This window comes from Corvus hawaiiensis, chromosome 18 (genome assembly GCF_020740725.1).
Source record: "Corvus hawaiiensis isolate bCorHaw1 chromosome 18, bCorHaw1.pri.cur, whole genome shotgun sequence".
Taxonomy (NCBI): Eukaryota; Metazoa; Chordata; class Aves; order Passeriformes; family Corvidae; genus Corvus; species Corvus hawaiiensis.
Genome location: NC_063230.1, coordinates 11489722 through 11506598, shown reverse-complemented (window position 1 = coordinate 11506598; position 16877 = coordinate 11489722). Strand labels below are relative to the sequence as shown.

Below are 16877 nucleotides of genomic sequence, written 5' to 3'. Positions count from 1 at the left end.
CAAAAAACAACCAACAAGTTAAAAGTATGGAAAGTAATTACTACCTGTTATTTCATCAAGACCAACACACATTTCTCTTCTCCCACAGACAAACTGTAATAATTTTATCCTGACTTCAAATCCATCACACTAAATTTTCTCATATTAATTTAAAATTAAACTGAGTACAATTTCAATGTTCATCAGTCACTACATTTCAAACAAACTAAAATCTAAAGTTGAACTTGATAGAACAGATACTCACCTAATAGCCAGACAAACTTCCTTCTGGATTTCAGAGCAGATCTGATCCCTTGGGGCCATCAGTAACTGCCACAGTAACAGGCCAGACCTTCTGACAATATCTCTGTTCCTTTCAGTTTGGGGGCTGAAGAAAAATTTAAAAACCACCTAAGAAAAATTAAACACAACAATATTAGTATTAAAAATATAAACATTACTTACATTAACTTATTTTCTGCTGTCAGTTTCTTGAACCATTTGTGTGGGCCTAGAAATTTGAGAGTCAGGATATGATTTTGAATCAAAAATGAGGGAAAAATAGAAAGAAAAAAGGAAATAAACTCTCTGGGTTTTATTTTAATCTGTAAAGATAGAGACTAAATTTAAATTAGGGCTCTTAAATGAGTATGCAAAATATTGCAAAGCCACTGCTAAATCAACCTCTATTACATGGATTCCAGTGGAGAAAAAAAAAAATTGAATAAAAATGAAACCAGTGGTTGCTTGTACTCCAAAGCAAGTTTTTAATTTTTCCATGTTTTGGAAGTGCATTTTGAAGTGCATTTAAGGTTCTGTACCTGGAAGACAACGAGGATGCAGCGGATGATGCAGGTGTCTCCATTGACCATGGCCTTCTCCATAATGTCACAGATGCTGCTCAAGTGATGAGCTTCAATGGGATGCTGCTTGCCCAAAAAATTGCTGATGGGGAGGTTGTTGCTGGCTGCCAGGAGGTTGAGTTGGTGGATGCACATGGCACCAACATGGTGCAGTAACTGGTTAATGACCTCGTTTGTGGTTGTTGCATCCCCTGGAAGGAGAGGAGTTCAAACGCTGTCTACAAACACAGACTGCATCATCAGCCTTTGCTTCTAAAATGCAATAAATCAACTTCAGGGCACAAAAGGATTACCCAAAACACCTTTTTAATGTGCTGAAGGCAGCAAGAATCTGTGATCTTCCACACATCTTATTCTGTGCTTTTCCCGCTCTTAAATCAAAGCTAAACCACGACCAATATTTACAACTCTTTTCAGGAATGAACTCAGCTTTTAACAGAAAGGCAGTTTCTGTTTATGCTCTGAATCTCCTCTGTTTCACTTCCCCTTTGTACAAAGTGCTGACTTGTGGGTTCCCTCACCTTTGGGCTCTGCGATGACGTGACTCACTCCCAGCCTCTGGCACACACAGTGGAATGCCTGGTTCCCAGGATTGCACCACTGATCAATATAATCATTGGAGCACGTCCAGATCATGTTATTCATTGTATCATAACAGGCACCTAAGAGAAGGAAAATATTTCGCACATCAATTTGGTAGAAAACCAGACTGAAGCATCTTTATAGGCGATGTAAATCCAAATTATTTGCTTTAGAAGTTTATAAAATTTCACCACAGATATGCAACCTCGCCCACTGCAGAGTTGCTGACTGCAAACTCAAACCCAGATGGATTCTTTGGGATCTGAGGGGCTGCAATATTCCTTACCAAGCCCTGGCACCAGAGCCCCCCGTCCGAGCGAGCTGCCCGCAGCATCGATGAGATCTGCCCTGCTGGTGAACTGCCCGTCCGAGATGTTGAACACCAGGCTGGAGGCAAGAACTACACAGAAACACAGCTCCAATCAATTCCTGAGAAGTTTATTGCATTTCAGACAGCCAAGGACTCCCAATCTGTCACAAATGGCTCTGACTTACTTTTTAAGGAGGACAAAGCGCTGGTGCCCCCGAAGAGCGAGCGTGTGGCCGAGCTGCCCGAGCCCCCCGGGGGCGGCACCAGCATCACCAGGTACGTCCCGCACGTGTAGATCGGGGTCTTCCTCAGCATCTTCAGGGGCAGCCCACAGCTCGTGTTGGCAGCTGCAACGTGCACCAGAGAAAGGTCACAAAGTGCATTTCTGCAGAACAAGGCAGAGCTCTGCTCAGGGCTTCAAAGGAATCGGTATTTAGAAGCTGCGTTAAGAAGTTTCCACAGAATTCCAGAATGGTTTGGGTTGGAAGGGACCTTCAAGATCATCCCATTCCAACCTTGTGGACAGGGACACCTTCCATGAGACCAGGTTGCTCAGAGCTCTATGAACCTGGCCTTGAGCATTTCCAGGGATGGGGCATCCACGACTTCTCCGTGGAGGGATGGCCTCCCAACCCCACACAATCAGCACCAATCCCCACAAGGCTACAAAGAGTTTCACGGGTTATTCAACCAAAGAAAACAACTTCAAATTAAAACCAATAAAGAATTAGGTATAACCAAAACTATGAAGAATTGTGTGGTGAGAATTACATTGAAAACACTCGGAGCCAAATGATCTCCTCACATACAGAGATCACTTGAAATTCAGTATGCATTTACTATTCTAAGGTCTCCTGCTCCTCATGAAATGTAGACAGCCCAAATGATCTCCCTCTTGCAACAGCTGATCAACACTTTTTGAGTGCTGACTCAAGAATTACCCAAGAATAGCCACTTACTCTCCTTTTTCAGTAGCACTTGAGTTGTTAAATGGCAAAACACAACCTTTAAAATAGCTCTCCAATCTAACTCCTTGCCAAATTCCCTGGAAGCAGAGCTATTTCATGTATAATTTATTTTTATGGAAATACTTTCAATTGTTTCAAACTGAAGAAAGAAAACTCATGACTTTTGAAGGAAGAATAGAAATAATTCAAGATAAACTGAATAAAATCTTAAGACAAATCTTACAAAGTTCTGGATCATCCTGAAAGCCATCAAGGTAGTTCATTCAAGATTCCTTCATTAACTTGGGTTGTTTCCATAAAAGAATACCCAAACATTGTGCAGATGACCTCAAAAAAGTGCAAAATCACCTCAGATCTGGAATATTCCAGTGATTTGTGAAGCAATAGTTCCATTTTCAAACCTGCAGGCCATTTTTACACACCAATTAGAAGCCCAGCTGAGCTGCCAGCAGAGAAATGCAATTATCAGATTCCCCAAACTAGTTCAATAATGGAATTGGAAAAGGGTGTTACAAGCATTCTTCCCATTTTCCATTCCTAAACTTTCCTCACGATCCTAATTTAGCAATGGGGCTGATAATTCCAGCATTAAGCAAATACTGTGTGGGTCTTCCAAACACGTATTTGGGGAATAAAGACAAAAAATACACACTTTTTTTTTTTTAAACCTGTCCTACAAGGTCAGTAATGACCAGGATGGATGCTGTGTGTGTTAAGAAATGAAAAGTAGAGCGTTTCTGACCTGCCTGGTCCTCCTTGAGGGTGTTGGAGATGGTGGAGCCCGTGAGAGCAGCGAGGGTGGCCGAGGGGGAGGCGCGGTACCGGGACAGGCGGCTCAGCAGCATCTCATTGATGCTCTTGGCAGATTCCCCCTCCTTCCTCATCAGGATAATTCTTTCCTGCAGAGGATTTGCTATACAAATGCCATTTTCTACCTAGTAAAATGGGGGGGGAAAAAAACTACTTTAGATGTTGAAATCCATAGGTGAGAGGCCACCCGAACTGAGCTGTAAAATGAACCACCACAATGTATCAGGTAGGGATACAAAGTGAAACTTTGCTGACAGAAGTTCTTGCAAAAACAAAGTTCTGAAAGCAACACAGGAGTATTTTTTGTTTGTGACTTTATGGTTCAATAGAATAATTTAATATTGAGATAATTAATAGGATATCTTCTATTTATGCCTGTCCCTAAAGACAGAAGTGCTTGTCATAAATTTGAGTTTATTTAGGAAACTCTGCCTAAAAATATATAATCCTCTTGTATTTTCTTAGTGGTGTTTCACTTGCAAATCATTTAGCTCTGAAACATTTTTCCAGCCAAAAAGTGTGAGCAATGATTTCCTCAGCCCATGATGTTCAGGGGATGTTTCACTGCAGGATGAATCTCTTAATGAAGATGTGATTTAGAGCGTTAGGGATTTTCCATGAGTTGTACTACTACAGCCTCCCAATTCCAGCTCCACCATCCCACTCCATCCTCCTCCGCTGAGCAGAAGTACAGACATTAAGAAATACATTTTATGCTACAAGAGAATTCATATTGCTAAATATAATAATCCTCTGGAGATGGAATTGGACAGTTCACCTTCTGTTCTGTTCAGTTATTTCACATAAATCCATTCAGATCACACCCATAAATATCCAAACCTAACATGTCAATTAGAAAATGCTCATTATTAATTAAACTGGGTTATGCTACCAACATCAGGCATAGGAAACACATGATTTGCTTACTATAATTTCAAAAATATCCATAAAGACAGAGTGGCCTTTGGGGGTTTTTTCATTGAGGCTTGCAGGAGACCAAATCCAGTAGAAAAAGGTGCCATCTGAAGAAAGATGTACGGTGGTCATAGTGCTGCCAACTGGGAAGTGATTTACTGGCATTGGGATTATCTGACATACCTATGAGACAGAGAGCATCTTAACGGGTCTGATTTTGCAGTTTGGTCTTAGAAGTATGAACAGTATGAAAAATAAATAGAGATCAAATGCAGTTAGTGCAGAAGAGGCTTAATATTGGCCTTAGCAGTAGCATTACATTGATTTATTACCAACAGCTATTCTACAATATTTGCCAAATATCCAAACCAGCTCATATATCTCCAATTTAACCTATCTAAAAATAAAACTATCATCTCCTCTCTAATGATGGAGAACAAACCCACAGTCCCACAAGGAAAACACACATCCTATTGAGCCACCTACTTTCTGCAACTTCTCTCAAACATTGCTTGAAAGTTGAGAAGAAAAGGGGAATCTAAACATTCTCAGTTTCAGGAAACACACTGGACATAAATGTGAATATCCATCCTTAAAACCACAGCAGGAAAAACCCCAAAGTAAACAAACTACCCCAGTTTTACAAAGAGCTACAATTGTTTATCTACAAATCACAGCCAGATCTGAAACAACACCTGAATTTTGGGACAGTGGAAGAACAAAGCTGTTCAGGAAGAACACGTTCTTGATTTAAATCCAAGTCCTTTTTGCTATTGTTTGATTGCTTAAGATGTGACCACACTGGAATTATGGAATATCCTGAGTGGGAAGGGACCCACATGGATCTTAAGTCTAACTCTGGCCCTGCACAGACACCCCAACAATCCCACCCTGGGCATCCCTGGCAGCGCTGTCCCAACGCTCCTGGAGCTCTGGCAGCCTCGGGGCCGTGCCCATTCCCTGGGGAGCCTGGGCAGTGCCCAGCACCCTCTGGGGCAAAAATCTTTCCCTGATATCCAACCTAACCCTCCCCTGACACAGCTCCAGCCGTTCCCTGTGTCCTGTCCCTGCTCCCAGAGATTGGAGCTGCCCCTTGTGAAGAAGTTGTGGATTGGGATGAAGTCTCCCCTCAGTCTCCTTCAGGCTGAACAAGCTCTATCAGGACTCCATAACATAGAACAGAGTAATTATAGATAAATACATATGTATCTATAAAAGACACACTGAAACAGTAACATCTCTACCATAACTTACACATTCACCACACAATCACTTCAAGGCGGGGTTAGAAAAATGCAGTTTCACAAAGTAAGAAACTTCAAGGATAAAACTAATTAAAGCTAAAACGTGTGTGATTCATTCAGCCTGTTTTGTTCCTGTCCCAGAACCCTGGCCCCTTTACCTGCAGGGTATGTTGATCCACGAGCTGGAACAGGTAGTGAGGTTTGCTATCAAAGGACACGGGCCGATGGAGGAGTTTGCCGTTGCCAAAAGCCACCCAGCCCGTCTCCAGCTCCTCATTCCGGCAGTACACAAAACCCCTGGAAAAAACCCACCAGGATATTCAAACTCCTTCAACCCTGCCCCATTTCTTTGGGGTTTTTTCAAATAACAACTCGCAACCACAGTGTTGAACTTTGACTGAACTTATATTCAAGTCAGCAATTTTTGTTGTGAAAGGCTTTAAGGGTAAAAAGCCTCGAGGCTTTCAAGCCACGAAGAAGCAAGGAGGTACAGTGAGTCACAGCTGCACTAATTACTTAATGAATGACATAATTAGCAAACAAACACTCACAAACTCAGCTATAAATAAAAAGTCATAGAACTGGTCTGCACTATATCCCTCTCAGCAAAGAATCAACCAACTTACTAAACATTAAAAAATAAAATTGAATCTAAAATTCTGCTACTGTGGAGGCTGAACTAATGGCCTCCAGATGTCCCTTCCAACCTCAATTGTTCTTTAATTTTAGACAAAAAAGAGACTCGAGAAGAATTTCAGATGAGAAAACCAACAGAATAAAATAGCATTTAATGAAAATTCACAATATCATGGAATCACAGATTGGTTTGGGCTGGGAGGGACCTTAGGGATCATCTCCTTCCAAACTCCACACGGCTCCAGTCTTGCTACTCCCAATATCTGAGAGAGGTTTTTCCCAAAACAGGACCTTTTGGGTTTAAGCAGCTCTGCAGAACAGCCAATACTCAAGTGTCCCTCACCTCAGAGTTCCATGCAATCCTGATCCCAGTTTGCTTATCCCTCTGCCCACGGAATTGGTCGTGTACAAGTAGAGCCCATCAGCTGCAAGGCACCGGCCTAGGTCTGCATCTGGAGCAGGAGCAAGGACAGACAGAGACCTCTGTAACATTCCAGCTGGGAATTCTCCCTGGGTGTTACACCCTATGGAAACCAGCACACGCTCATGGCAGGTGACTACCAACCCTTTTTTAACACTGAATTTATTATTTGGTCCTCTAAGAGCTGCTGTAACAGAGGCACAGCCCAAGAGACGCAGTGGTTTCTTCACATCTCCTTCAAGCCTTAGAGGCGCCCAGATAGTCTCAGTGTGAGAGGGAAGAAGAATCTAACATTGAGCCTTGATCGCATTTCTGCCAAACTCTGTGATTCTCCTAAAGCTTCTCAGCAGATCCTTCCACCTCTGAACACTTCAATTAAGCCAAAATGTATTTGAAACACAACAGTAATTATTAATAATCAAGATAGGACACACAAGTCCAGTCAATTTGTTGAAGTTCACAGGATCTGGACACTCAGCTGGGGAAGGAAAAAATCCACTCACTCTCTTGCCTAACCACCTAAAAAGAGATGTCTCCAATTCAGATTTTTAAATTCCTATGGACTGCATTAAATGTCATCAAAGCTTGAACTAATATTTCTAAAACCACGTGAACTCTTATTTATTGCAAAATAAGTAAGCAAACAAAGCAGTAAAAACTGAGAATGAATTCAGAGAAAGAAATACAAAAGAAAGCATAAAAAAAAGAACTTCAAAACCAACAGGGCAGAAACAAAAGCAGAGTAGGGAAGAGGGAAAAAAACCAATGAACTTGTACTTCTAAAAATAAACTTGCTGTGCCACTGATAGCTGGCTATTGAATACAGGGATACTGCATGGGGCAGTGATTATACTCACTGAGGGCCTAACGAGGGGATAATATCCAAACTCTGTCTGACCCCTCTGAAAAATTCCCACTGGAGTCAGGAAGGGTCACTGGATCAACTGCTTTGGATTGTTTCCTATAACCTCCCAGTTTAAACCAGCAGCTGCTCTTCAGCAACCAAAAAGCAACATTTTCTGAGCCCCAACACTAAAGCTTTACATTCATCTTTAAACAATTATCAGCACTAAAAGCATCCTGTCCTCCCCTGCTAACAGTGACAGGGATGAAATAATTCACCTTTATTTTCACTGCTGGCACCAGTGTTGGCATCAGGGGCAGGTAACATGTCCTCAAAGCCCCAGGACACGATGTGCTTCCCTCCAAGCAGGCAGGAGGGGGATCCAGGGCCTCCCTCCAAAAGCAACAACCTTTAAGCAGAAAATAAAATAAAATTCCATAAAGAATAGTGGTAGCAAAAATGAGCTAAATTAAAAGTTAAGACAAAGCCATATTTGAAGTAATTATTCTGTCAGAGTTCATAAGCCACTTAAAGGAATCACCAGTATTTAATGAAAAAAGAAAAACATAACACCCAAATCCCAATCAATGCTTTTAGATTTGATTTTCTAATGTCTTCTGCACATGACTAAATCTCAGTCTTTCCTAAAGCTTCCAATAACTCTAAAGCCTTTTAATCACTTCTAAAGACATTTCTCCCTGCATGGACTTAACACATTTTCAGAGCTGCTGGAAAAGTTCATAAGGAGAAAAATCACTACAAACCTGTAGAGAACATCAGCCACAGGCAGGGACCCCAGCTCAGTCTGTTTCTGTAATAGATGCACTGTATGAACAAAGGTTTTCAGCGACCCTCTAAAAGGACAAGAAAAACATGAATTAAAGATGTCTATTGAAGCCGGACTGAACACACACAACAGCAGCCATGGAGAACACCCAGAACCACAACAAGAGAACAGCCAAGATATGTCATCAGCTTCTTTTCTAATTGGCATCTCTTTCCTGGAGGATGTCCGTTCTTTGGGGAGGAAGGGGGAGGAGAAAGAGAGGGGGACAGAGAGGCAGAATGCTGGGGAACCTCTGGCCTAAATCCCACCACCCTTTTTTTGGAAGAGGCTGAAGCCCCAGGCAGGGAGGGAGAGCAGCAGCCACAGGCTGGGTCATCAACAACAGGTTCATAGAAGCAATCCAGACACCTGGTAAAACATCTCAACACTGCTCCTGAGGCAGCTCTTTCAGGATGCCTCGGAGCTGATTAATCACATTTAGGTCTCCAGTGCAACCTGTGGATCTTACTGGGCTGAGCCCAAGTGTGAGCAAGGGCTGCTGCACTCCCACCTAGAGATGCCTCTCCTGACTCAAATAGGAAAGACCAGACTCATCCATTTCTTATCAAGATTCTGATTGTTTTTCACAGAATCATGGAATACCCCAGGTTGGAAGGGACCACAAGGATCCTCATCCAGCCCCTGGCCCTGCACAGACACCCCAACAATCCCACCCTGGGCATCCCTGGCAGCGCTGTCCCAACGCTCCTGGAGCTCTGGCAGCCTCAGGGCCGTGCCCATTCCCTGGGGAGCCTGGGCAGTGCCCAGCACCCTCTGGGGGAGAACCTTTTCCTGAGATCCAACCTAACCCTGCCCTGACACAGCTCCAGCCATTCCCTGTGTCCTGTCCCTGCTCCCAGAGATCCGAGCTGCCCCTCCTGAGGAAGTTGTGGATTGAGATGAGGTGTCCCCTCACAACCCCAAATTTGGAAGATCCAGACATCTTCAAAAATCTGTATTTTACAATTTCTGTTTTAAAAGTCAGAGCCATTTTCTGGAAGAGCTGGTAGCTTTATGCCCAGGCATTACAGCCCACCGATGTAGGAGAATTTGGCTGTGTCTTAGGTCAGTTATGAACTGATTTCTTCACAAAACAGAGTGATCAGCTGCAGAGATCCTTGCCCTGCACTCTGCTGAATCCAACCTTTTGCTGTCACATGTGGTCAGTCAGATCCCAAACTTTCCTCCTCCACACCCCAATCCCTGTTTTCCCCAGTGTCATCTTCAGCTCTTTCCTTCCACCGATAAACCTCAGCCTGGAGAAAATTGACACCAAACACATTAAAGCACCTCAATTAATTATTTAAAGCAATATTTACCCTGTTGCCTTATTTTTAGCAATAAGAAGCACCCAAGATTGCAACCAGGAATGTCAATAATGGTCTCATTTTGAAGGCTTTTTCTTCAACATATGACTTAGATATTTAAAGGAAAAGTGTGAGGCTTTCAGAGGTGAACAAAGCACAATGGGATATTTCAACTCTCTAAGCAATGCAAGACAGACTTGCAAAGAAAATAAAACATCAACCTGAAGTTCAAAAGCTCTACTTGAAATTTAGCTCGGCTGCAACAGAACATCCCATATTTCCTGCAAATTGACATCTAGGAAAAAAAGAAATGAGATTGTGTTTATCAAATCCAATTTCTCTGAGCTATGTTCAAGTACATTGCCTTTCAGATAAGGCAGTTGTCAGGACAGAATAATTTGCCACATACCATAAATTTCTCATTGACTTCATTAAAACAAGTGTGCTAGAAATTAAGTGGGTTTCATTTGAATAAATCTTCTCCTAAAGCAAATCGTGCCATATCCTGGGAACTCCCAACACCTTAAATCAGAGTTAAATGTCACAGACAAGGCTGCGACCTGAAGAAACATTGAAAGCAACATTTCCAAAAGGCTCCTCGTGACTTTCAAGCCACATCCATGGGGCTTTGCCAAGGATTTGTATTTTTTCCCCCTCTCCCCAAGCCCCATCCTCTACAAAAAGTAGGTTTTGTTTAAAAGCAATTTTGCCAAATCTGTCCTCAATCACCTGATGCCAAACCCATGCAGGACAAGGGTTGAACTCTTCACTGGCAACAAAATGAAAAAATACCTCCAGACATTTGAGAGACAACACTGAAATCAAATCTGAAAGGAATTGCCCTGAAACCTGGCAGTTCCACCTTCTCCAGCCAACTAAAGGTGCACAAAGGGGCAGGACAAAGGGAAAAAGAGACAACTTTTCTCCTTGATAAACACATTTGGAACCATTCCTAGAGCAGCTCACTGCAGTAGAAGCAGCAATATGCACACGAGGCATTGCTAACCCAGATCCTTCTGCTTTTGCATATGCTAAACACATGCAAAAAAGAAATGCTTAGCAGTTTCACCCTTTCCAACCCAATATTTAAATATCAGAAAGAGAAAGGCTGGTGCAAGCTAAAAATAAGTATCACCAGTGCAGTCACATCATTTTTTATTTGTTGCAATGGAAACAGACTACCAACATCAACCACAGCACTGCCCAGGGGTGCTGGAGTCACCATCCTGGAAGGGTTCAAAAACCACGGATGTGGAGTTTGGGCATATGGTTAATGGTGAATAATGGCTGGACTTTGCCAAAGTTCCTTAATTCTCTCTACTTTGCCAGTAAACTTTTGTGTACTTGTGACCTCTTGAGAACATCTGGTTGGGATTTCTCCTTATGCCAAACCAAAGGAACCCCAGTTTGACCTTTGAATTTAAGTATTCCAGGGCATTACGTCCAGCCTCAACAATCCCACAATTCTCTGTTATTTCAGCACAGCTCCCTTACCTTGCACAAGCCAAGGCAACCAGGGCAGCAGCAGCATTTTCCTTCTGCTTGTAGGGGATGTGCTGGCCGGAGGGCGCCGTGTCCTCGAGCCAGGAGCAGAGCAGGGATTCAATCCCGTTGAGGCAGTCGGCCGGTTCCTTGGTCAGGCTCAGGGGCTGGCAGTCCCGAAGGCAATTCAGCAGTACCTCAGCAGTGATGTTACACAGGGAAGGGTCCGTTCTGCTCTGGGACTGGATCAGCGGGAACACCAGCAGCAGCCCCATGCGGGAGGTGAACGGAGCCTGCTCCGGCTGCTGTAACAACCCCTGGCGCTTGAGCAGGGCCAGGGCCTCCTCATCCCCGGAGCTCTCGCGGTCGTGCTGCTCCTCCAGGGCCAGCTGGCGCTGGGCGTTCCAGAGGCCGCGCAGGGCGTTGAGCCGGTATTCCAGGAGCCGCGCGTACGCATTGCTCTGGTTCCCGCACACGGAGCGCAAGCGCTCCGCCAGCTCCGTCGGGTTCTTGGTCTCGAAGGTCAGGATCTGGAAAGGGAAAAGTGGGTATTTATAGAGGTTTTAAGAGGGGAGGGGGGGGAAAAATCCCATATGGCTGTGGTGTGATTTTTTAGATCAGCTGTTCTCTATAACAGATGGAGGGATATTATTTTTAATTTCTGGGAATGAATAAAGCTACACTGGAGGCCAAAGAACAGGCAAGTGGTGTTGTGCCCATCTCGGGAGGAGAAGTGATGGCCATAAAGTAAAACACATGGAATTCCACCTCAGCATGAGGAAGAGCCTCTATCCATGGAGGATGGCAGAGCTCTGGGACAGCTGCCCAGGGAGGGTGTGGAGTTTCCCTCTCAGGACATGTCCCTGTGTCACCTGCTCCAGGTGACCCTGCCTTGGCAGAGGGCTGGACTGGGCGATGTCCAGAGATCCCTTCCCAGCCCACTATTGTGGGATTCTGCGAGCCTGTTATTGCTGAGTCAGCATCCTCATCGAACCCAGGCTCGGGGGTTGCTGAGGGGGCTTTTTAAACTTTCAATAAACAACAACAATAACACAGATTGCAAAGAAAAACACACACGCAAAAGAGTAGCTTGGAAAATAAACACTCCCCTCCTCTGGAGCTTTCTTCTGTAATCGAGGCAATTTTGCTAAAAACCTCAAAAGAACTGCGAGGTTGGAGGGTCCCAGGGGTTTAGAGCCCTTCTATGAAAACTAATAGGTCACTAATATTGTGTAATAAGAACGTGCTTGTTCTAGTTTTGGAGCTCTTCAAATAAACAAACAAACCAAGCAGTTCTCTCCAATTCACCAAGAGTTCTGTTACACTCTCTCCCTCCCCTGCTTTTTTCCCCTCCTCAATTTATCATCTTGCACTTAGCTACACCTTTCTCAAAATACTTCCAGTTGCTGCCATAGCTGAAAACCCTAAAAGTCTCCTCCTCATCATTTCAGACAGAAGAAAGAGGCTTTCTTGGCACTTCTAAATAAAACTGGAGACCAAGTTGGAGCAAGGGAAAACAAGTAAACCATGATATAAAACGCATTTATGGTTTAGTACCCAGCCTGGGACTGGAAAACTCAGAATTTTAAGTAATTTACAGACAACTTTTCTCCCTCCAGCAAACAACAACAGTGGAGATCAGCAAAGTCATTTAAGCTGTGCAGGCTCAAGGAAAGCCATGAGCCAAGCATTTTCTGATACTCTGGATCCAGTGTCCAAAGGGCTTCTGGCCACGTTCCAAAGTGCCTCATCTCATCCACCCTCAAATATAATCTTTGGCCCATCTTTATTCTGTAAAACTGTCCTTCTCTTATTTAATAAATAAATATAGATGTGGGAAGGGCAATGTGAGAGACAAAGCTGCCACAGGTAATGGCATCCAGGGTTGTTTGTTTTGTAGGGTTTTTTAATTGCAGGCAGGAGTCATAGAGATCATGAAATGAATGTTTCTGGCTAATTGCAGACTCCTGAACAGCTTGTTAAAATGCTGCAGGACAAATCACATCTGCCAGTGCCACACAGCCCCTGACTAAAGGCAGGGAAACAGCTTTGCAGTAGGACATTTACCACTAGAGCCAGGAAAAGTTGACTCAAAAGGAATTCACATCGTAATTACACTTGAATGGATGTTATATTGAGCTCCTCATACCTAATAAACCTCCTTTAATTAATTTCTCCAAGAGATTATGAATATTAATTCCTAAACCACATATTACACATTTAAAATAACCACCTCCTGTTAAGTTGTGTGTTCTGCTGTCTCAAAAATAAGTTTGTTTCCTGTTATAGATGGAATCACTTTCTACAACAGTTGGCTTTTGATTTTCTTGAACTAAACTGGATGGATTTTCCACTAAGTGACAACAAGCTGCAGAAATGGAGGAAAAAGAGAATTAAATGTTTGCATTTTGAGAGTTAAATGCTGAAGAAAACAGGTCTGTGGTCTTTGTTAATAAAAAAGACACCACCACAAAAGACAAGCTGTGATGTACTTGGTGTTGCATGTCTTGCTCCTCAAATCCCACAGTTTAACAGGAAAGTGAATTTTTTTTTGCCTTTGATATGATTCTAAAGCTCTGAGTCTGTCTTGTAGCATCAGGACGAGTCGGTGTCAAATATGTGCAGTTTTGCTGATGAAACGCGTTTTCCTGCTGAAGCTTTAGTTTCTCCCTCATCTCACAGTTCCCAATTTGCTTTAAAAGCGTGGATGGTCTGTCTGGGATTGGTACGAGTGTTTTGCTTTGGTCTTTCATAAGGGAAATGAGCACTAATTTGGGTAAATGATACAGGAAGTACATTAGCTTCAACACATTTACAAGATCATTCCAAAATGGGACTTAGAGACTTTTGATAATGCAGTTTACATCATCTGATTTTCACACACAGCTTATGGAACCAGTGGAAAAAAACCCTTAATTATTCAACATCATCTGAAGGTCTAAGCAGGCATTTGCACTTCCAGAAAGTAAGCGGATATTAGAAGAAAGGTGTGGGGTCATCTGCTACACAGGACACTTCAGCAAATGAAATTCAAGGTCGTTTTCCTCAAAAGCCTTTTTACTAGAGGTCAATACTCAGCCCTACCTCCAAAAAGGAGCTTCAAGACAGTGAGGCTGGGACAAACACCCTGGGAGCTTCCAGGGTTTGGATACATCCCAGAGAACTGCTCTGGCTCTCCCTGGGAGCCAACACAGCCCTTTCCACCCCAACACTGACAGAGCTTCACTTGGTCCCTGCCAGATCCATCAGTGCTTCCCTCTGGATACACTAAAGATTCCACCCAGGAATGCCAGCCCCTGCCAGGGTTCTCATATCTCCGGGCAAAGTTTGTCATCTTCCAACCATCTGAAGTCAAAACAAGTTAAAATAAAATGCAAGAGAACCCCCATCGTGTTCTTTCACGAATTCTGATACAGACAACACAACTACCAGTGTTTATAAAAGGTAAAATTCCCTTTCCTGCTGCCTCAGGATTTACACCTGAGCTTCACCTCTGACCTGGGACTGATCTCCAGTACCCTTTTGGGGTGCCTCAATATTTCCTTGTGCAGAACCTGGGGAGGTGTCAAGGGCAGGCATCAAACCCAGCCCAGCACATGGCTCACTGAACCAGTCCCTGATCCATCACTTCCCAAACATTCCTGACTAACAAGGCCTGAACAGAATCTAAGAGGATGTAGAGGATGTAACAAACACATCACTTTGCCAAGGAACAAGGTACCCAAGTAGCTACTTACACAGAACTAAAACTGTGTTAGCAGAAAGTTTAATTCCCACTGTTTTAATTTTACAGTATCTTATCTTTACACATTAGTTCCTTGTTTGATCTTTTAAATCAATTTTAGTCAATATTTTAATGAGAAAATGGCAGAGCCAAAGTTCAATCACTCTAATTGGTCTTTAACATCTTCTTCAACACTGAGAAGCACAAAAGGTATCTAATTTTAGAAGAATTCTGGGGAGGTGTCATCTTTCCCACTCTATCTAATATTTGTCCTTTTGCATCCCACTATGTGACCTTACCCAGGTAATTCTTCCCATTAAACAGAGTATTGCCAATTCTGCTCCAGAAAGGAGCGGCTGACATTCCCTATTTTTAGGGCAACATGGTTTTTCTGCTGATAGTAAATACTAGACCTAGGACAATTAACACACACTAATCTACGTGAAGAGTTTTAGCCTGAGGTTGTATGACACTGTTAAGTAAATTTAAATGTGAGCTGTCACTAGAAGGCAGCTTTTTCCTCTGGCTACAATCCCTGCACCTTGTCCTCTCCCTGGTGCTGGCAGCAGTGCCTGTGGGGTGTGTGTGTTTTCATTCTACTACACAGGGAACTGAGGAGCGGTGACGTTGTGCACCAAGGGGGGTTTTTATCTGAAAGTTGCATATTGGAAAGGGAAGCCTCTAAATCTCCCCAATAACATTTAATTCTTTTTCTCCAGAGTTCAATTGGCTGAAGTTCACACGTGAAGATGAAGACGGTGGAACATTTATCAGGGTCAGTTACATCCCTAACACCCCCCTGAGTATTAAACAGGAATTATTCCCATTTCACAGGAGGTACAAACCAGACAGAAAATCAGAAACAACCTCAAAATTGCAAACTATCTTTAACAGCAGCATGAAAAAATTTAATTCTATTACTTTTACCAACCCATTACAGGTATAAGGTCGTTCCTTTTGTACAGTTAGCAGAGAGGCAGCACCACTTGCTTATTTGGCTCTTTTGTCTCTAGAAACACCAATAAAACAATGTAAAAAGACTGAATTACAGAAAGTATGGATTATTCTGTAAGAGAAAGAGCACAAGTGACAGCTTTAAAGGTACCCTGAAGATTGAAATACACATCCCAACTGAAACTGCTCCATGAACAACCCTGTGTCCTTACTCCTTGTCTCCTGCTCTGCTGGGGAACAGCATTCCTGCTCTTGGCGTTTTCTGGGACACCCAGCACGAAGCTGCCTTGCTGCAAAACCCATCTTAATTTCTTCTAAAACATTTTCCTAACCTCTCTTTACAGCCTTTTCCTTGCTACACCATGTGTCAAATATATAAATATGTGTGAACATTTTCTCCCTGATGTTTTAGCTACTGAAATTTTATAGGTTCTTAGCAGCTGCTGCACTTTACACCACGCTTTAGTGTTGCAGTTAAAAACTACAAGTTTCAAGGTTGTTTCAATTTTTTCTGCTCCAAGAAATTTTAACCATATTCTCTTGTCCAAAGCCTCCTGTGTGGGGCAGTGCAGGTTTTTAACAACTCAGCTAAGAACAGGAACTATTTTCTTTTGTGAAAGCATTAGAAATCTCACTGCTCAGAAATAAGCACTAAGAGACCGCTTTTACAATTTTATCCCAAATAATTTTTGTAACCATACAAATTTCCCAAGGAAACTTCATATCGGAGATGAATTACAGAGTGAAAGCAAGCTGTAAATAAATAAAATGCTATAAAGTGTTGCTTCTTTATTTGTTCATTAAAATATTTCTTTGGCGCTTACTCAAGTAGTAGGTGAAAATGGCTGCAAAAGGTAAAGAAAAATCTTTGTAATTTAAACATCTGAGAGTGCAGATCACTGAATTAATCAGCTGCATTTGGTAACAAGATCTATATTTGGGAAACAGATTTGCAAAATCATCCTTGAGAAGTTTCCTAATGTTTCTCTACAAGGTTAACTAAAATAAGACT

The 16877-nt window shown here is 42.7% G+C and overlaps 1 protein-coding gene across 1 annotated transcript in view; it reads right to left on the bottom strand.

The window, feature by feature from the left end:
• The window catches only part of HECTD4 (HECT domain E3 ubiquitin protein ligase 4), a 66879-nt gene that overhangs the window by 45675 nt on the left and 4327 nt on the right, over positions 1 to 16877 (bottom strand). The window contains 12 exon segments of the mRNA XM_048323184.1: positions 245 to 390; positions 801 to 1033; positions 1364 to 1504; positions 1711 to 1824; positions 1920 to 2081; positions 3445 to 3637; positions 4440 to 4610; positions 5830 to 5968; positions 6651 to 6759; positions 7851 to 7981; positions 8337 to 8426; positions 11200 to 11717. Coding sequence (XP_048179141.1) covers positions 245 to 390; positions 801 to 1033; positions 1364 to 1504; positions 1711 to 1824; positions 1920 to 2081; positions 3445 to 3637; positions 4440 to 4610; positions 5830 to 5968; positions 6651 to 6759; positions 7851 to 7981; positions 8337 to 8426; positions 11200 to 11717 — 2147 coding nt within the window.